The 22371-nt window shown below is 42.0% G+C and overlaps 1 protein-coding gene across 1 annotated transcript in view; it reads left to right on the top strand.

Moving 5' to 3' along the window:
• LOC122913340 (zinc finger protein 850-like) overlaps positions 1–22371 on the top strand; it is a 63992-nt gene that overhangs the window by 4568 nt on the left and 37053 nt on the right. Inside the window, exons 3-5 of the mRNA XM_044260095.1 lie at positions 275–401; positions 2131–2226; positions 12283–14520. Of these exons, the coding sequence (XP_044116030.1) occupies positions 275–401; positions 2131–2226; positions 12283–14520 (2461 nt within the window). The remainder of the gene's footprint in view (positions 1–274; positions 402–2130; positions 2227–12282; positions 14521–22371) is intronic.

Genomic DNA, 22371 nt, shown 5'->3' with positions numbered 1-22371 from the left:
TCTAGAATTGCTTGACCATAGGCTTCTCTCCCACATCCCAAAACTTTGCACTGGACAAGGAGGGTCGTCACCTCTGTGTAGTTGATAGAGCTGACTTCTGGGAGTGAAAGGAGTGAAAGTTCTCAGCCAGGCAGCCCCCTGCCCCATAGGTTTTTCTTTTAGAGAAGGAAAGGTCAGGTCTGGTTCAAGGTGGTGACACTAACTTCCTCTTTCATCTTAGGAACCATCGTGAACTGTGTCAGTGGCCACTTGGTGACTGTGGTATTTATTTCAGGGACAGCTCACATTCAGGGATGTGGCCATAGAATTCTCCCTGGAGGAGTGGGGATGCCTGACCCACACTCAGAGGCAACTGTACAGGGATGTGATGTTGGAGAACTATGGACACCTCTGCTTCCTGGGTGAGGACGACTCCTTCCAGATTTCCCAAACCCCACTCAGGGTTGTTGTTGTTTTTAACTTTATTTATTTTTTATTTTAATTTTTTATTAACATATAATGTACTATTAGCCCCAGGGGACAGGTCTGTGAATCACCTGGTTTACACACTTCACAGCACTCACCATAACACATACCTTCCCCGGTATCCATAACTCAACCATCCTCCCCCTCCCCCTCCCCCTCTCCCTGCTGGCAACCCTCAGTTTGTTTTGTAAGGTTAAGAGTCTCTTATGGTTTGTCTCTCTCCCAATCCCACCTTATTTCTTTTTTCCTTCCTACCCCCCAAACCCACCACTTTGCCTCTCAAATTCCTCATACCAAGGAGATCATATGATAATTGTCTTTCACTGATTGACTTATTTCCCTCAGCATAATACCCTCTAGTTCCATCCATGTCATCACAAATGGCAAGATTTCATTTCTTTTGATGACTACATAGTATTCCATTGTGTATATATACCACATCTTTATCCATTCATCTGTTGATAAGACATCTAGGTTCTTCCCATAGTTTGGGTATTGTGGACATTGCTGTAAATATTCAGATGCATGTGCCCCTTTGGATCACTACATTTGTATCTTTAGGGTAAATACCCAGTAGTGCAATTGCTGGGTTGTAGGGTAGCTCTATTTTCAACTTTTGAGGAGCCTCCATGCTGTTTTCCAGAGTGGCAGCACCAGCTTGCATTCCCACCATCTGTGGAGGAGGGTTCCCTTTTTTCTGCATCCTTGGCCAGCATCTATCATTTCCTGACTTGTTAATTTTAGCCATTCTGTCTGGTGTGCCCACTCAGGGTTTTATTCCTTCTTGTGAAGACTGTCTCTGAGAATTCTCTTTGAATGACTGGAATTCAGATCCAGGCAGAGAGGGGAATAAGTAGAGATTTGTAGATGGAGAAAAATCTTCATGATACTTCCTTTTCAGCCTTGGCTTCTTCCTCAAGGTAATATCAACCCTGGTGTAGATGAATGGCAATTCTAAACATTTGATGACATAGTATGGCATTGTTTACCTCTTAAACTGAAATTTACCGTTCTCTCTATTTTTTAATGTTTAAAAATTAAAAAAAAATTTTTTTAAGGGAAGCCTGGGTGGCTCAGTTGGGTAGGCGGCTGCCTTTGGCTCGGGTCATGATCCCAGCGTCCTGGGATTGAGTCCTACATTGGACTCCTTGCTTGGCGGGGAGCCTGCTTAACTCTGCCTCTGCCTGCCACTCTGTCTGCCTGTGCTCACTCTCGCTTCTCTCTCTATGACAAATAAATAAATAAAATCTTTAAAAAAATTTTTTTAAAGATTTCATTTATTTGACAGACAGCAATCACAGGTAGGCAGAGGGGCAGGTGGGGAGCTGGGAGAAAGCAGGCTCCCCGCTGAGCAGAAAAGGTGATGTGGGGATCGATCCCAGGACTCTGGGATCATGACCTGAGCTGAAGGCAGAGGCTTTAACCCACTGAGCGACCCAGGTGCCCCGAATTTTTCTCTTATTATCATGTCTACTACTTGGAAGTAGAGGTCAGGATGTGAACATTGGAAATGCCTCCTGTGTGTTCTAAAGGGACTATTGGGCAACAGCTTTCACAAAACAATTTTCTAGAATTGTACAATGTTCTTTCTTCTCTACTGAACACAAGTCTGATGGGAAGTTAGAATCGGCAGCAATAGTCACTTTCCTTTTTCCTCATAAACAGGTCTCCTTCTGTCAAAGCCAGACCTGATAATGTTTTTGGAGCAAGAGAAGCAGCTCTGGGATGCGAAGAGAAAGGAGACTGGAGGCTTCCATCCAGGTAGGTGAGAATTGAGAATGAATGAGACAGATGACAGAGGGGAGGTCCAAGTCTGAAGGAGGAAGGTAGACCGTAAGCTGTGGTTCTAGTAGCTCTCCTTGAATGAAAATCAGCTGGAGACATGCCTAGTCTATCTCTCTCACTGGATCCCAGAGGGACATCTTTTCTCTGACATTATCAAGCTCTTGAATTTTCTAGGGATTCTCCTTCAGCTCTAGTAATGGTCCATCACATCCACAGGGAGAGCCGGGAGACTGATTGGAGGTGGAGGCCCCCCCTAATCAAAGAGCTGCTCCATTTCTGTGAGGACCCTGGGGAAATCTCTCTCTTTTCTGAGGACCCATACACTCTGGCCTTTGTCAATTCTGATTTTCATCATGAGACAAGCAGGTCAGGGTAGTTGTATGCAAACTGGGGTTTAGTGCAGAAATTCCCAGAACACTGGAGACAGATTTTTAATGTTTTCTGGCTTATGCTTTCTACCCCAGCTTTGATCTTAGTCTTAAAAAATTGTCATTCATTGGCGCCTGGGTGGCTCAGTGGGTTAAGCCACTGCCTTCTGCTCAGGTCATGATCTCAGGGTCCTGGGATCGAGTCCCGCATCGGGCTCTCTGCTCGGCGGGGGAGCCTGCTTCCTCCCCTCTCTCTCTGCCTGCCTCTCTGCCTACTTGTGATTTCTCTCTGTCAAATAAATAAATAAAATCTTTAAAAAAAAATTGTCATTCAGTAACTTCATCAGATAACAAAGCACCACCCTAAAATGAAAAAAATGTACTGCTTTATTTCTCTTCAAATGGTCTTTTTTCATTTTTTTTTTGTATTAAATATAGAAATTTCCACTCTATGAGTTCCATTCCCCAGTGGTGAAATAATGTAATGTCTCTGTTTCTTAGAATTCCTACATAATTTCTATTGGGGAACTAGCACATTCAGAACTTGTAGCCTTTAATAAAATCTCATTTATTACCTTATTTTTAAATAATTGCATCATCGTATGTTTTTTCTATGAACTTCTTGTGACTTTGTCATGTGTGTTTTCACTTTCTAATCAGTTCTATATGAGATTTAGCTCTGAATTTTTTACGTCAAATGTCCCGATACGACATGGGCATGTGCTTTATAAGAAGTGAGTTAGGCAATTAGTAAAATTCCCATATATTTTCTTTAAAAATTTTATTTGTTCAAGACACACACAGAGAATGAGTAGGGAAAGAGCAAAAGGAGAGGGAGAAGCAGACTTCTGCTGATCAGGGAGCCCTATGTGGAGCTGGATCTCCAAACCCTGAGCCCATGACCTGAGATGAAGGAAGCTCCTTGACTGACCATGCCCCCCCAGGTACCCCAGTCCCCTATGTTTGAAATATCCTTGTGTTCAGTAATGCAATGTTGCTTCATGGGAAACTAATCGTGAGCATTTTCTTCTTTCCTCAGAATGTATCAGAATTTAACCCCAAATACTAATTTCATATACACTGTCTCTCAGCATATTTTCCAACTTTCATAGTATTTGTTTATTTAGAAGTGAAGATATTGTTCGTTTCCTCTGTCGTAAGGAATGGATTATAGCATTACATTCTGTGTATGAGGAGGAATATATTAATAATGTAATACATTTCTTTCAAGCTGCTTAAGTGTTTGTAAAATTTTCATTTATACCTTTTTATGATGAGAATTCTCTATAATTTTATAGTCCATGAAGGCATGCCAATCAAATGCTTCCTTTTCATGGGTACGAGGATACTGTTTAAAATTATGGTAATAGGGTGCCTGGGTGGCTCAGTGGGTTAAAACCTCTGCCTTCAGCTCAGGTCATGATGGGATCGAGCCCCGCATCAGGCTCTCTGCTCAGCGGGGAGCCTGCTTCCTCCTCTCTGCCTGCCTCTCTGCCTACTTGTGATCTCTGTCAAATAAATAAATAAAATCTTTAAAAAAAATAAAATAAATAAAATAAAATTACGGTTATAGAGAAGTTTATTTTTCTGTCATGCATCAATGTTGTTGTTGTTTTTTTTTTGTTTTGTTTTGTTTTTTAAGATTTTATTTATTTGACAGAGATCACAAGTAGGCAGAGAGGCAGGTAGAGAGAAAGAGAGGGGGAAGCAGGCTCCCTGCTGAGCAGAGAGTCTGATGTGGGACTCGATCCCAGGACCCTGAGATCATGACCTGAGCCGAAGGCAGCGGCTTAACCCACTGAGCCACCCAGGCGCCCCGAATGTCTTTGTTTCTGCCTTTATGGAAAAGAATTTTTCTAGGCTAAGTGTTTTGGAGGCTATTTTTCAATCTTTGAGTACCTGAGTACCATTCCTGTTTGGACTACTGAGAATCCTACTAGTGATTTTCTTTCTTTCTTTCTTTCTTTCTTTTTTTAATATTTTATTTATTTATTTGACAGAGATCACAAGTAGGCAGAGAGGCAGATAGAGAAGGGGAGGCAGGCTCCCTGCTGAGCAGAGAGCCCTTGCAGGGCTCCATCCCAGGATCTTGAGATTATGACCTGAGCTGAAGGCAGAAGCTTAACCCACTGAGCCACCTGGGTGCCCCTGTCACTCGGTTTCAAAAGTCTCCTTTCATCTGTGGTGTTTAATGGGTTAATTACAACATGTTGTGAGTCATCCCATTCTTTGTATGTAGTCCGCTGTATATACTATAGTTTTATAAGGAAGTGATTTGAGGAAATATTAAGGCAATCACAGTGCACAGACATTTACTGTAGTGCACTGGATTTATCAAGATAAACTTGTCTGTGTAAGTGGACCATTACTGATGAAAAGCATGTTACTCAGTGGTTAACTGTATTTGGTAGTAGACCTGAAAGGATTCAGGGGCAGGTGGATCTCTAGAGAGGGATCAGTATTTTCAGTGTGATTCTTTTTTTCTCTTTTGACTCTATTTTGTACATGCAGATGGATGTCCAAAGAAAGCCAGAGTAGCAGAAGTTTCATCAGATAAACTAGCCTTTTATCTTTTGTTTATACTGCTTTGATATCAGGGTACTGCTGACCTCACAGAATGGCTTTGAGTGTATTTCTCTATTTCAAAATTACAAGATTTTTTTTTTTTTAAAGATTTTATTTATTTGACAGAGAGAGATTACAAGTAGGCAGAGAGGCAGGCAGAGAGAGAGAGGAGGAAGCCGGCTCCCTGCTGAGCAGAGAGCCCAATGCGGGACTCGATCCCAGGATCCCGAGATCATGACCTGAGCCGAAGGCAGCGTCTTAACCCACTGAGCCACCCAGGCGCCCCAAGATTTTTTTTATTGCTAAGATTTTGATAAAGATTCTTGTGAATGATTTTTATAAATGTTAGTTTCTTTTTCTTGTTCTGAACCATGGCTCACCATCTAATGCCTAGGGATTCTACCCAACAATTGCTAATTGAACAGTCACTACAAATATAATGATAAGCCATAGCTACACAGTTCTCAAGGACTATCAATCAAATTTACCCTGTATGTTTCTCCTGTTGTTTTGTGAGCATAGAGAACACAAGCAGAGTTTTAGAGTTTTGATCTGCACAGAATGCAATGTGTTATATTAAGATAAAGATAGATTTTTGCAGTCCCAGAACTAACTAGGAAGAAGCACATGTACATACATATGTGTGTGTACCTGTATCTTCAGAAGGAAAAGGAATCTTGGTTCAAACCAGGTAATTTCCAAGTTTGAAAATTGATGATTTCTGAGCAAAGAGATTCTAGATTCATAATAAAAATAGTTTTCTCTGCATTGTATTGAATTTATGCTTCCTGCATCTCACGTATCTTAGTTTGAGACTCTCCCCATGCGAATCGTCTCTTACATAACTGGGTTTTACTCCTGTAGGATCTACTCTGTTTTCCTTATTCCTGTGTCGACCTGTTGCTTACCTACCTTGATAGAGATTTTAACAAGAGTTTCCATGGAATGACATGGTATTCAAAATTTAATTTAAATTTGAGAGTAGGAACACCTGGGTGGCTCAGTTGGTTAAGCAGCTGTCTTCGGCTCAGGTCATGATCCCAGGGTCCTGGGATTGAGTCCCGCATTGGGCTACTTGCTCGGCAGGGAGCCTGCTTCTCCCTCTGCCTGCCTCTCTGTCTGCCTGTACTTGCTCGCTCTCTCTCCCTCTGACTCTGACAAATAAATGAAATCTTAAAAAAAAAAATAAATGTGAGAGTAATTCTCCAGGGAGCATTATAAATTCCATTTAGTTAAACTGATAGACTTCACTCCTTCTTTTGCAATTGGAGAAGTAAGAGTTCCTTAGTTGTTTACTCTTTTGCCTTCTCGGAAGTGACATCATCCAAGTTGGTCACTTTATTTATTTATTTATTTATTTATTTATTTTTTAAAGATTTTATTTATTTATCTGTCAGAGAGAGTGAGCACAGGCAGATAGAGTGGCAGGCAGGGGCAGAGGGAGAAGCAGGCTCCCTACTGAGCAAGGAGCCTGATGTGGGACTCAATCCAGGACGCTGGGATCATGACCTGAGCCGAAGGCAGCTGCTTAACCAACTGAGCCACCCAGGAATCCCCAAGTTGGTCACTCTAATGTAAACATTTGATTAGGTAAAAATGTGGAGATTTCATTAGTCATGGGTGTTTTGTTTTGTTTTAATGTTTAGTTGAAGGAAACAAAGATAGGACAGGGCTGGGAGCTGGGTAGATTTCTAACTTAAAAAGAACACAGTCTTCTGTTAGGAGTGATGGAGCAGCCCAGTAGAAGAGATGAAACAGGTCCGGGGTGAAACATTGGCCTGAATACTTTTTTTTTTTTTTTTTTAAGATTTTATTTATTTATTTGACAGAGAACACAAGTAGGCAGAGAGGCAGGCAGAGAGAGAGAGAGAGAGAAGCAGGCTCTGCACTGAGCAGAGAGCCCGATGCGGGGCTCGATCCCAGGACCCTGGGATCATGACCTGGGCCAAAGGCAGAGGCTTTAACCTGCTGAGCCACCCAGGCGCCCCATTGGCCTGAATTCTTCATGTGGGGAGAGGACCTCTGTCCAAAGCTATTCTACTGACTCTGAATCTTGAAGGAAAAATTGTACTTTCTTCCCAAATCCTCTCCAATTCTTCTGTCTCCTCTCCATTCCAGTGATGGAGGCATCACAGCTGACTTTCCCTCCTGTGTTCTGGAAACCTCTTTGACACTGCACTCCCCCTCCCACCTAAGCCACGCAGGCCCTTGCAGGCCTTAGGAGTAGCTTGGAGTTTTCTGATGCCACTGTAAATGGTTGATAACAGGATCATGTGAGGCCTATGTGCATTTTAAATACAATGTTGCTACCACTGCACTGGAAGAAAAGCAAAAATCCATCACTGGGCCACAGGATTAGTTTAGGCGCTTGGCACTAGAAGTTGTGAGGACAGATAAAAGATGATGTTGTGAGAGTTTGAAAGAAAGGTGAGTACTGTGAAAATGAAATATGGTGAACTCTTGAAATGTGAACAAAGATCTGGTAGAGAAGTCCCTTTGGTCACTGCAAAGCCTTAGGAAGCTACTCATGATGAGTGAATGGGACTGAGATTCGTTCCTGGGAAATGCGGTTGTCTGGGACGTCCGATGCTTTTCTCATGATGTAATGTATTCCATGCTGGTCCTGAGGACCAGTTGGTATTGAATGACAGAGATAACTGTACTCTCTGAGGCCCAGATACGTGGAGTGCATGGAGAAGGGGTATTGGTTGATTTAAACATGGTGGGCATAGTTTAAAGATGTCACATGACAATAGATGTTGAAGACGAAGAAGGCTGCTTGGTACTGCTAGTGAGAACCAGCCAGGTGTGTTCTGCGGTTGCACAAAGCTTTGATATCCCAGGAATATAACCCAACATAGGTCTGATCCAGGATAGATGGGTGACCTTGTAAGCATAATGACCTGTGATTGGCAGGGCCCTCCCTCACTTCCACTCAGCCCCATGATGAATCTCCTGTGCTCTGATCTATGTGCCAGGCACCGATTCATGGAGAAGGAAATCACTAATTAACCAGCAGTGATAATTTCTGCTTCAAAAAGCCTTCCCAGTATTTGGGAAAGCTGCCCCTATGTTGTTGCAAGCCCATGCTGTTCCTACACTCCTCCTAACCTGAGTGAACAGAGGGTTTTTCAAGTTTTACAACTGCGCTCGATTTAGGCAAAGTCAGTTTTCAGGAGGAAGCCTAAGTTGAAACAAGTAATTCCATAAACTGAAGCCATGGGTATTAGTAAAAATGCAGGGAAAACTTGAAATTTATGAACACCATGGATTTAGTGGTTTCTGGTACAAAATCCAGCCTTAGAGCCAGAAGCAGATTGCACATGCATTTCTTTGTGAAAGAGGGAGCCATTTCCATGAATATGGTGGTGCAGTGAATTGAAGAAGGAAAAATAATAAAAGGTCCAGAGAAGAGTTACTGGTTAATATGGTTATACAGGGATATAGTTGGCTTAAATGAAGAGTGATGGGAAGGGAAGGACTCCATGCTCACCTCTATGCTCTTTTCCCTTTTTAGGATCCTTTGAAATTCCTTTAAAAAAAAAGAGAGAGAGAGAGAGAGAGAGAGGATTTATTTATTGATTTGACAGAGAGAGGGATCACAAGTACACAGAGAGGCAGGCATTGAGAGGGGAAAGCAGGCTCCCTGCTGAGCATAAAGCTCGATGTGGGGCTCAATCCTGAGGAACACATTCCTGAGAGGAAACATTCAGTGACATGTGGCTCCCAGAACATGGGAGTTGGATGGTACCATTTCCCTCTCCCATCCTGTAGCACAAAGACAGAGCCCCACTCAGTGAGGACACTGGCTGTCGGCCTTGCTTGCACCAGGCCCCACGCCCTGTGACCTGAGGGGACTGCTCTTCTCAGTGAGGCTTGTCTCAGGCTTAGCAAGGTTAGCCTCTGCCTACATCTTGTCTCCTGAGAAAAGATTTTGTAGGCCTGCAGTCCTGGGGGAGTTGATGTCAGGTCTCCTTTCATGAGCAGACCAGTGCTCACCTAGTTCAAATTGGTCACATTCAGGCCAGGGACCAAGCAGGCAAGGAAGGAGACTGGAGCAGGCAAGGAGAGCCCCTGCAGACCCCTGGCAGGAAGGATACAGCAGGAGACGACATTGGCTTTTCTGTCACAGAGAGCAAGGTAGAGACTTAGACAAAATGCAAGATGAAAGAATTTATCCAAAAGAAATGAGCAGATGAGACCAGGGCCAGAGATGCAGTGGAAACAGATTGTAGTAAGGAGCTTGATGGACAATTGAAGGCATCAATCACAAGGATACTGAAAGGGTTGAGAAAAGAATAGTGTGAACTTTACCACAGGGGTAAGAGTTAAAAAATAATTGGGTGGGGGGCGCCTGGGTGGCTCATGGGTTAAGCCTCTGCCTTCGGCCCAGATGGTGATCTCTGGGTCCTGGGATATAGTCCCGCATTGGGCCCTCTGCTCAGCAGGGGGCCTACTTCTCCCTCTCCCTCTCCCTGCCTCTCTGCCTACTTGGGATCTCTGTCAAATAAATAAATAAAATTTTAAAAAATAAGAATAAAATTAAAAAAAAATTGAGTGCTTTGTGGCTAATTTGGGTATCCACTGACTCCTGATTTCTGCTCAGATCTTGATACCAGGGTCCTGGGATCCAGGTTTAAGTCAGCCTCTGCAGTTAGTGTGATGCCTGCATGTGATTTCCTCTCTCTGCAATTCCTACCTGAACCCTTAAGATTGACCCCATCCCAAATATATGTCTTTCTAAAAATATATGTCTTTCTAAAAACAATGCAGTAAGCAAGATTAGAAACAGGCTTGATGTTAGGAGGCTGGAAGAAGCAGAAGAATGACTTTGTCACATAGAAGAAAAAATAAAGGAAAATACTGAATTTGAACAAAGGGAGGGAGAAGAATCATGCAACATGGGATTTATTTAGGGAACTCATAGCTGCCATCAAAAATAGTAAGATTCCCAGGTCTTGGGCTTTTCTGTGCTAGGAGAGTATTGCTTCCAAATTCAACCCTCATGCTTCTTACTGGTCTAAAGAGATTTCCCATTTTTTTGGTTCAAGATTAGTAATTCATTCTTAATAACTTGTCTATTTTTAGAAATTCTGTTTTTTTCCTTAAATTTACCTTTTTGTTATTACATAATGGTTTATGGAGTTAAAGCATTGCCAGTTTTATTTTATTGATTGAAATGGACATTACACTCAGTGTTCCATTAGTGTTAATCTGCTCTCTATTTTATTTTGGGTTTTTCTTTATTTTGTTCCTCTACTAAGTCTCTTCCTTTTTTAATTCTTCTGGTGGAAATTCAGTTGTTTTATTCAAACATTTTCTTGACTCCGTGTTGTATAAGATGAAAAAAATTGGGAAACAGAAAGCCTAGTAGGGGAAAACTGGCAGAAATGAACAGTACAAACAAGGAACAAAAACAGTAAAAAAATTAAAATGATGATATTTAGGGATTTCTATAATTGTGTAATGTGTGAACAGAGAAAGTGTCAGTGTTTTCTTTTTCAGTATAGATTCCTTTACTCTATTTTTGCTTGTGTAAATCTTCTGACTGGAGTATCCAGAAGCATATTCAAGGCTGTGGTGGGTTAATTCATTAGCTGCTGATCATAGAGGAGAAGCTTGCAGACTTTCCCTGTTGAATGGGTTTCAGGTATTCATAAATCTGTGGCATTCCTCAGTTGGGGTTTTCCTTCTCTCTCTACCTTGAGTGTTTTTAACATGACATGTCCAATACCACCATATTTCTATTCTGTCTCTGTTAATATGATCATGTCATTTTTGACCTTCATTCTGTTAATGTGGGGTCTTTAATTTATGGTTTTCTGTATGTTGGAGCACCCTTAATTCCAGGTCCATTTACTACTTGATCATCTTGTAAAAAGGGAAAATGTGTGTTTGATTCAGTTTTCCTCTATTTTATTGTGGACTTTGAGTGACTATTCCTCACAGGCGGTAGTTTGTAAACTTCATCATTTGTAGTGTCCTCATCTGTCTTGGATGAGCTGGTAATTAATGCTAATGCCACAGAGAGAGAGTTCTGCTAGCTTCTCTGATTGTCACTTCTTGGAAATATTTGAGGAGATTTGCAGTCCTTTCTCCTTCAGTGTCTGTTTGAATATCCAGTGAATTCATCTGGCACACAATTTTTGTTTGTTGGGTTTTTTCCTTTTATTCTTCTTTCATTCGGCTTCGTATTTGTGGATTGGTTGAGATTTTTTTCTACTTTCTGAGTGATGGGAGTCTAAATTGGTTATACACTTGTGATCTGTCTCTGTCAAATAAATAAATAAAATCTTTAAAAAAAAAAAGGTTATACATTTTTGAAATGTATACTTGCCTTTTATTAACAATTTGTGGGCACTGATTATCCATTGTTGCCTCTTACAATTACTTTTATTTCTATGGTCAGTGATACTGTATCTGCTTTCACTTCTTCACTTCTCACTTTAGTTGGTCTTTTCCCTATTATTCTTTTTTTTTTTTTTTTAAAGATTTTATTTATTTATTTGACAGAGAGAAATCACAAGTAGATGGAGAGGCGGGCAGAGAGAGAGAGAAAGGGAAGCAGGCTCCCTGCTGAGCAGAGAGCCCAATGTGGGACTCGATCCCAGGACCCTGAGATCATGACCTGAGCCGAAGGCAGCGGCTTAAACCACTGAGCCACCCGGGCGCCCCCCTATTATTCTCAATTTAGTTCATGGGCTGTCAATGTTGTTGATCTTTTCTGGTAAGCAATTCTTCCTGTGGTTGATATGTTCCTATTTTTACTGTACTCTAGTTGGTTCATTTCAGTTTTCTGTTTCAGTATCCATCGTTCTGCTAATTTTGAGCTCATGTGACCCTTTTCATGATTATTAGAGATACAGGAAAGTGATTTGTGCTACACCATGACCATACCGCAGAATTACCTGTTAGACTCTGTGCTCAGTACATTGTGTCCATGTTGTGTGTCCATGGAGAAATGAAGTCCTGATGATTCCTTCTTAGCCATCTTTCTGACTTTGTCTGATTCACTTGATGGTTCTATTTAAAAAGTCTTCAGTTTATTCTTCTGAATGTAGTAAGTGCAGTGATTTTACTTTTATTTGATATTTTTCAGCTGTATCTTCACATGACACCCAGAGTTTCCTGCTAAAGCAGAGCATAGAAGATTCTTTCCAGACAGTATCAGTGCACAGATACAAACATAGTGCTTTTGAGATTTTGCACTTAAGTACAGACTGGGACAGTGATGGGGATTGTGATGGGCATCAAAGAAATCCTGGACGATACACCCAAACCAAAGCCATGGTCCTTAATGAGAATCTCCGTGCCCCAAATGGTGATGGATATAAATCGCTGTGGAAAACCTCCCTCTTTAAGTCAACTGTTTCTGCAGAGCAGTGTGTTTCTGTCAGCACAAGCTCTAATCAAATATTCAAATATAGCTATTTGTGGACAGAACATTTGCAACATCTGGAAAGTAACCTAGACCATGCTGAGAATAATGATTTGACCCATTTGAAAGATAGGATTGGCCTCACTTTTCAATCAGATATTTCTGATCATCAGAGATTTAGAAATGAACAAAGTGCTCTGTGGGATCCATACGAGAGGAGCTTCACTGAGGAGTCGACCCTCCAGAATAACAGGAGGGTTTCCACTGAAGACAGAATAGCTCGGTGCACTGAATCTGCAAAAACATTGAACCAGGGCTCCAGTGTTCAGAAATGTGTCAGGGCTAGGTTTGCAGAGAACCATTATGAATGTGATAAACGTGGGGAAGGCTTTAGTCCAGCCTTTAACCTCAGTATACATAATGGTCACCATTTGGGAGACAGTCCTCATAAATACAATGAATGTGGGAAAGCTCATAACCAGTCCTCCAATGTTGGTGATCATCAGAGAATCCATGAGGGAAAAAGACTATTCAGATCTAATAAAGCAGGGACCATGTTTAGCCAGTCATCAAGCCTAAATATACATAACATAATTCCTAGGGGAAAGGAAGCTTACAGTTTGAAGGAATGTGGTAAATCCTTTGACTGCCACTCAGCACTATCTCAACATCAGCAAATGCATACTGGGGGAAAAATACACAAATGTGAAGAAGGTGGTAAAACCTTTAAGGAATGTCCATCAATAAATGGACATGGACAAACCTATACTGGAGAGGAGCGTTACCAATGTCCAGAATGTGGCAAGACCTTTAACCGCACTTCACAGCTTATTCAACATCACAAAATTCATACTGGAGAGAAACCTTACCAGTGTGAAAAATGTGGCAAGAGCTTTATACAGAGCTCAGCCCTTATTCGACATCACAGAATTCATACTGGAGAGAAGCCTTACCAATGTCAAGAATGTGGCAAAGCCTTTACCTGCCCTTCACAACTTAATCAACATCGCAGAATTCATACTGGAGAGAAACCTTACCAATGTAAAGAATGTGACAAGGCCTTTAATGACAGCTCAACCCTTTTTGAACATCACAGAATTCATACTGGAAATAAACCTTACCAATGTCAGGAGTGTGGCAAGGCATTTGTTTACAGCTCAAGGCTTACACAACATAACAGAATTCATACTGGACAGAAACCTTACCAATGTCAAGACTGTGGCAAGGCCTTTTACCAGAGCTCACATCTTAGCGAACACCACAGGATTCATACCGGAGAGAGACCTTACCAATGTCAAGAATGTGGTAAGGGCTTTAACAACAGCTCAGCCCTTACTCAACATTACAGAACTCATACTGGAGAGAAACCTTACCAATGTCATGAATGTGGCAAGGCTTTTAACCACAACTCAAGCCTTACTCAACATCGCAGAATTCACACTGGAGAGAAACCCTACCAATGTCAAGAATGTGGCAAGGCTTTTTCCCGGAGCTCAAGTCTTAGTGAACATCACAGAATTCATACTGGAGAGAAACCTTACCAATGTCAAGAATGTGGCAAGGCCTTTAACGACAGCTCAACCCTTATTCAGCATTACAGTATTCATACTGGAGAGAAACCTTTCCAGTGTCAAGAATGTGGCAAGAGGTTTAACGTGAGCTCAGCGCTTACTCGACATCACAGAATTCATACTGGAGAGAAACCTTACCAATGTAAAGAATGTGGGAAGGCCTTTAATCAGAGGTCAAGTCTTATTGAACATCACAGAATTCATACTGGAGAGAAACCTTATCAATGTCAACAATGTGGCAAGGCCTTTAACCATAGCTCAACCCTTATTCAGCATCGCAGAATTCATACTGGAGAGAAACCTTACCAATGTCAAGACTGTGGCAAAGCCTTTAAGTGGTCTTCACTCTTTAATCAACATCGCAGAATTCATACTGGAGAGAAAACTTAATGAAAGTTAAGAATGTGGCATAGCCTTTTTGTGGCCCTCAGACCTTCTTTGATAGCACAGAATTCATGCTGGAGAGAAACTGTACAAACACTAAGAATGTAGCAAGGCTTTAAAGGGACTCAATCCTCACTAAACATCAGAAAATTCATACTAGATAGATAGCTTACCAGTGTACAGAATGTGAGAAAGGGGGCACCTGGGTGGCTCAGTTGGGTAGGTGGCTGTCTTAGACCCTGCTCCTGATCCCAGGTTCGAGTGCTGCAAGAAGCCTGCTTCTTCCTTTCCCTCTGCCTACCCCTCCTCCCTACTTGTGCTCTCTCTCCATCTCTGTCAAATAAATAAATACAATCTTTAAAAAAGAAAAAAGAATGTGAGAAAAATCAGTTAAGGAGTGCTTACCCATTCATGCACATCAGAGAATTCATTTTGGACAATAACCTTGCAAATACAACAAATGTGACAAGGCCTTTGTCCAGCATGCACGCATTAACTAAAGAGAGAAGTCATGCTGGAATGACAGCCGATGAATAATGTGGCACACCCTCTAGCTGCAAATGACTGTTACTGGGCATCACAGAATTCGTACTGGAGAGAAAATTATGGATGTATGTGAGAAAATTCCTAAGGACTGTTCCCTCCTCACTTCATATCAGAGATTATATATAGGAGAGTTAGTGTACAAATACTAAGATTGTGTCTGTGGGGCACCTGCATGGCTGAGATGGTTGAGCGGCTGCCTTTGGCTCAGGTCATGATCCTGGAGTTCTGGGATCGAGTCCTACATTGGGTGCCCAGCTTCATGGGGAGTCTGCTACTCCCTTTGACCTTCTCCCCTTTCATGCTCTTTCTCACTGTCTTTCTCCAATGAATAAAGTTTTTTTTTTTTAAAGATTTTATGGGGGCGCCTGGGTGGCTTAGTAGGTTAAAGCCTCTGCATTCAGCTCAGGTCATGGTCCCAGTATCCTGTGATCGAGCCCCACATCGGGCTCTCTGCTCAGCAGGGAGCCTGCTTCCCTACCTCTTTCTGCCTGCCTCTCTGCCTACTTGTGATCTCTGTCTGTCAAATAAATAAAACATTTAATAATTTTTTTTAAATTAAAAAAATTTTTTAAATCTGTCAAAATTTAAAAAAAATTTTTAAAAGATTTTATTTATTTGACAGAGATCACAAGTAGGCAGAGAGGCAGGCAGAGAGCCTGTCGCGGGGCTCAATCCCAGGACCCTGGGATCATGACCTGAGCCGAAGGTAGGGGCTTTAACCCACTGAGCCACCCAGGCACCCCTAAATAAAATATATTTTTTAAAAAAGTGCCTGACCTCTCACTGGAACTCCGAACTTAACTAAAATCATATTTACCATATAGGAGTAAATGTTTGAAATGTAAGGGACATGGCCAAGCATTTAACTGGAATTCAGTCCTTCCTCAGTATCTCAAAACGCATACTAGATTCAAACCCTTGCAACATAGTGAATGTGAGAAGACCTTCATTTCAGTGTGCATTGGAGCAAACACAAGAGAGAGCATTAAGGAAAGTTAATTGAAAGTTAGTATTGTTTAGAAAACTAATTGAATATCAAATGCCAATATATGTAAAAGAAACCGAGCCAATGGAATACATTATTCACTCTACTCAGACATTGTTCTGTATGAACATAGTGATTATAAGGAAAAATCAAACTTAAACACTTAGAAAATGCATGGGGTATTCTGTTGAACAGATTTAGAGGGTGGACTTCATTCTTAAATTGACCACATTTGAGATTTGTGACTGACAATATTATAATCTGTTTTCCTCTGAAATCAGTCCCCAAAATTCCTCTGTTTCTCATGGGTGTGTAAGACCATGTGGTTGATTGCTGGTACATCAGAGATACTAGATGTCCTACTCCATTAAGTGGGACTCATGCGTACCTGATTTTCCACAGAAGAGGACCGTATGATATAAAACATATGAAGTAATCTCAGTGGAGATGGTGCTCATGGTTACAACACTGATGTAAGATTCCATGGGATAGGTGTTCAGAGCTCATACTTCTGCATGTATTGAAACCAAAGAACTTCCTCAATATTAGAAATACAAGGTTTTTCTGATTATTCTTTAAGGAAAAAGAGGTTGCCATCCACTAAACTACCAATGTATCGTGCTAAGTGCAATTATTACAGAGTATGACTCCAGAACACAATATATTTTCATTAATAAAACCCATTTTTAACATGGATATGGGTGTGTCATGAATTATGTGTTATCCTATGTCTAGTGTTCGTCTGTCTCATTGAGGGTTGTAGGGTGCTGATCAGGTCAACCACCTGTTTGATACTGGAGTAAAACAATATACCTAGGAATCCATTTTCCCAGTGGTCTGAAGGTTTAAGGGATATGTGATTATGTTTTTCCCTAGGCTATGCTGTGATTTTCTCTTTGTGAATATGATATTACTGTGGGTCTATTACCGAGGTATATAACAGATAGATGTTGTTGATGTTTTAGCTCACGTACTCCTGATGCTGCTACTGGGCATTGATTTTGCGTAGCCAGTAGTTTTGCAGAGGCCTTGCACTGCCAAGAACCCTTCTCAATAGTGCATTCCCCAGTCAGCACTCTATAGGATCACAAGTTAGGAGGAGGTGTGATAAGACATATGCACTCCGACCTTGTGAGCCACCATCTCTCCTTTCTTCCAATTCTTTCCCTCCCATGTCCCATAGAGAAGACTCCTCCTCCCCTAGGCCTTCCCTAAATCTGTTTTAGTCAAAATGGCATATTTCGACTTAGACTTGGGACTCTATAGCACTGCACCGTGGCCCCAAATGGAAGCATGTGCCCTGTACCCTGCACTGAGTGTTGTTTTGATGTGTCTGTGAAGTACATATGCATATATGACCATGCTATGTATGTCATAGATACCCCATAAGAGAGAGAAATCTGTCCCAATAGGAGTCATGTGGTAACCCAGGGGAGACGGAAAATATTTAAGATGAAAAATTAGCATGTAGGGGCACCTGAGTGGCTCAGTGAGTTAAAGCCTCTGCCTTCAGCTCAGGTCATGATCCCAGGGTCCTGAGATCGAGCCCCGCATTGGGCTCTCTGCTCAGTGGGGAGCCTGCTTCTGCCTCTCTCTCTGCCTGCCTCTCTGCCTACTTGGGATCTCTGTGAGATAAATAAATAAAATCTTAAAAAAAAAATTAGCATGTAGAGGAGGACAACTGTCCTGAATTGCCCAAGTGACTCCCTAGTTGTGGAGAAAGAACTTCTATTTGTTTTATGACCTACTTATCTCCAGATCTCCAGTTGTATTCACGCTCATTTTTCTTCCTCTCTACATAGGAACCACAACCGTTCTTTTTTGCCTGTGGAGAGAGTGTCTTCAGAAAATGCTTCATTGAGATTAGACAGATGGAAAGCTGGTGGGTATTAAGACATTTAGCACGGGGATGTGGGATGTGAATCTGAGTAAAATTTGAGAAAGACACCATCCTTAGAGAAAAAGACGAGACCTATTAAAAAGAAATGTGAGGAACTCTTTTCCGTGTGGGGAGGGACCCAGAGGTGGCTCCTTTTAGTCACTGCAAAGGCACATGAATACATGTAATGGGGACAAGAAATGGCAGATGTGGGTTACTCAGGAGTAGGGAAGTCCTGATTTATTTTGACAATTTGAGGGATCTTTTGTGGTCTACCTGGGACTAATGCTGTTGGATGTCAGTGATTACTGTACGTCCCTGGCCTAGATCCATGACAAGGGATGGAGGAGGGGTTGGATGATGCAATCCTGTGGGCAGCCTTAAGATGTCACACAGTAGAATAGATGTTTGAGATGAAGAAGCCTTCTGGGCAGTGGAATAGGTCGGATCAGCAAGGCATGTGCTGTGGTTGCTCCCTCATTTCCTAGGTGGATAACCCAAGTCAAGGTCAGATCTGGTGTGGTTGGTGATCCTTCAGGGAAGCTGCTGTGCGGCACACTTTCCTCAGCACCATAATGGGTGTAGTTCTAGGGGCACGTGGGTGGCCCTGTCATTAAGTCTTTGCCTTAGGCTGAGGTAATTAGCACTGCATGGGGCTCTCTGCTCAGCCGGAAACCTGCTTTTCTCTATCCCCCTCCCCCTACTTGTATTCCCCCTCTCCCTGTGTCTGTCTCTGTCAAATAAATAAATTAAAAATAATAATATTTCAAAGAAATATAAAGAAGTATATAAAGAAGTATAAAGAAATTGGTGGAAACATTTATACTTTATTACTGTGTGCAAGAGCCCACTTCCTTCAGTGCTAAACATACAACCACCCCCTTCAAACATGAAAAGTGTAGCTCTTAGGGGTTCTGGGGGAATCAGTCAGTTAAGGGTCTCACTTTGGCTCAGGTCATGATGTAAGGGTCCCAGCACAGCCCTACAGTGGGCTCCCTACACAGTGGTGACTTGGGTGGGTTCTCTCTCTTACTCTGCCCATCACTACGTCCCACCACAAGTGCCTCTCTGTCTCAAATAAAATAATCAAATATTTAAAAAAGGAAAAAAAAGTGTAGCTCTTTCTGAGCAGAAGTCCCAACCACGTGCTACATCAATAAACTTACTAAATTGCACCATAAATCATCACAGAAGTTCTTCCTGATCACTGTGCTGAAGGATCCGACAATTTTGTTACCCAGAAACCCAAGCTGGCTGCCATTCCCTTGAAAAGCCAATGCATTGGGCATGGGTTTTGATGGGAATGGAATATCTGCATTATTCAGGAGATGAGCAGTTTGGAAAGAAGAAAGACTCATGTTCAAAAATCAACTCCAAGGATTTTGCCAGGCCTTCAGAGTTTAAAGGAGCTTGAGGATAGTGAATTAATAGGAGGAAAGCAGGGCAGTCTGAAACAGTTCTGATTGCCTGGGGACTTAACTGTGCCTCCTATTGTCATTACACAGGGGTGTGGAGGTTGCTTATGGATCCCCAGGGGTGTCTGTGCCAGAAGATGGGATTACCAGTCCTTCTTGGAAACAATGTGTGATGTATAGATGTACAAAGAAGGGTTTAGTCCATCATTCATGGAAAGGTGCATGCAGAAGTTTAAGGACTATTAAGTTGGCCCAAGAGGCCAAGGCAAGGTTTCAGTTGAAGTTAGAAAACTGTATTCTTCGGGTGCCTGGGTGCTCAGTGGGTTAAAGATTCTGCCTTCGGTGCAGATCATGATCTCAGGGTCCTGGGATTGAGCCCCAAATTGGGCTCTCTGCTCAGTGGGGAGTCTGCTTCTCCCCCTGCCTGCTCAGACTGCATACCCCTCACTGTGGGCTCTCTCTCTCTCTCATAAAAAAATAAAATCTTTAAAAAGAAGAAGAAGAAGAATGGATCATCCCATTCCTTTTTGTGAATACCAAGTGATTGCATCATTCTACTGTTAATGGGAGAGGTTGGTTCTCAGTGCGGGACTGTCATGACTAGTACTGGCATGTAAAATCTAACTTGTCTTTTAGTGGAACATGCTCACATGTCTGCTGGCTCTTTATGTGGGATTGAATTGTTCATAAATAGGGTTAGAGATCTTCAGCTTGAACTACCAAATTCTCCCTCAAACAACTTGTGCCCATTTTCTCATCTACCAGCAGTGCATGGGATTTCGTGCTCAACCACATACTTTTCACATTTTAGTGGCTTATGTGATTTTGATGTTGGGCTCCTGGGTCATACATGATGTTACTAAACCCCGGTTTTATTTGCCTTTTTGCTGGCATTATTTCTCTCTGTTAGTATGGAGTTGGACTCTAACTGTTGGATAATCTCTTTTTCAAAGTGTCTAGTGAGTTCTTGTGCCCATTTTTTTCTGTTATGAAACCTTTTTCTTGAATCATTGTAGTTCTGTACATATCGTGAGAACGAGTCCTTTGTCTCCTCTCTCACTCTATCTCTTTTTATCTTGAGCTTGTGATGCAGAGAATTTCTTAATGATATTGTAATCTCATTCTTCATTTCACCCTTCATGGGTAGTTTGTTGTTTCTTTCCCTTGGTCTTAAAATTTTTTTCTTATACCAACACCACAGAGACAGAATCCTACGTGTTTTTCTAAATATATTATTGTGTTAAAAAGTTAGTCAGCGGGTGCCTGGGTGGCTTACCTGTTAAGTGTCTGCTTTGGCTCAGGTCATGATCCCAGGGTCCTGGGATGGATCCCTGCATCGGTCTCTGTGCTCAACAGGAAGCCTGCTTCTCCCTCTCCCACTCCCCGTGCTTGTGTTCCCTCTCTCGCTGTATCTCTCTCTGTCAAGTAAATAAATAAAATCTTTAAAAAAATATTTTTAGTCAGAAATATAAGTTAAGATGCTCTGTAGTTTCTTTAGTGACTGAGGTTTTATATTTTTTTTCGTGAACATGGCTAACAAATCAAAATGTATTCTGAAAAAGTATTATTATGCTTTCTTTTCATTTACCTACACAAATCTTTTTTGTTTTTTTAAGATTTTATTTATTTATTTGACAGAGATAACAAGCAGGTGGGGGCGGGGGTGGTGCTGGGAAGCAGGCTTCCCGCTGAACAGAGTGCTAAATGCGGGGGTGGGAGGGTGGGGGGGGGCGTTGATCCCAGGACACTGATACCATGATCTGAGCTCAAGGCAGAGGCTTAAACCCACTGAGTCACCCAGGTGCCCCTAGATCATTTTTTTAAAAGATTTTTTTTTATTTATTAGAGAGGGGAAGAATGAATACAAGTTCAAGGGAAGGCCAGAGGCAGAGAGACAAGCAGACTCCCCATGGAGCAGGGAGCCCCAGGCCAGGGCTCTATCCCAGGACCCTGGATCAGGACCCAGTTTTTAGGCAGAAGCTTAATTGACAGAGCCTTCCAGGCATCCCTACAGAAGTCATTTATTGATATGGATTCCTGTGGCCATGATCTTGTATCAGACTTCTCTGTTGATTTATCTCTGTGTCTTCCTCCTCTAGTGGTGTTAGCAGTCTCCCAGGACCATACACCCAATGTCAGTTGTGATGTCAAAGATCTTCCATGGGCCTCTGTGCTCAGATCAATGATTATTCCTCTATTTCCACATTGTCTGTAATGGAGCCCCACCCACACTGACAGAATTTGGGTGAAAGATTTCTGATGTGATTTTGGATACACGCATATTTGTTAGGTTGACAGAGTGGCCAGGGATGTGTCTATGGTGGCACAGTGTGCACCTTGGGTATCTTCCAGACCTTCACAAGTGGCCCTATGGCTGATGGTTGGGAGCATCTTAAAGTCAAACCTTCCAGGTACATTGACTTTGTGATCTACCCTGCATGTGACTATATATCACTGCCAGGTGAGCAGCAAAAGATCATGAAGGAAAATGTATTGGTTACTGTTGTGGATACCTGCACCAAATCATACATTTGTACACGTGCCTTCTACAGTATTGTCACTATTCCTTGAAGTCATATGGTGACTTTGTGGTCTGCAGGAGCATTTCCTTGATTGATGTTTTAGTTATACTTGTCATTCCACTCATATTTGTTTATAAAAAAGCTTGGGAATATAGTGAGCGCATCTGGCTCTCGGGTAGAAGACAGATGAGTTTTTTGTTCAGGAAAACATGTTTCTTTCTGTGAAAGGACCAGGTAGATACATTGGATGTTCCTTGAAGATACTGGGGTTTCCTATGCTCAGAGTGTCCAACACAAACCCACCTCATGTGCAGTGCATCCCTGTTTGAGTTGGGGGTGGGCGGATGGCCAGCAGAATTAGTGTGATGAAGATGTTTATGATATTTGCTGTGTCATGAGCCATAAGACACTTGGACCTTGACCTGGGAACCTCTTGTCTTCTGCCCGTATTGGAACACTGTTACAGACCAACGGGCTAGAATGCATGTCATCTTGGAATTTTTATATT

The sequence above is a fragment of the Neovison vison genome, chromosome 7 (genome assembly GCF_020171115.1).
Source record: "Neovison vison isolate M4711 chromosome 7, ASM_NN_V1, whole genome shotgun sequence".
Classification (NCBI taxonomy): domain Eukaryota; kingdom Metazoa; phylum Chordata; class Mammalia; order Carnivora; family Mustelidae; genus Neogale; species Neogale vison.
This window is presented reverse-complemented; position numbering and strand designations above follow the sequence as displayed.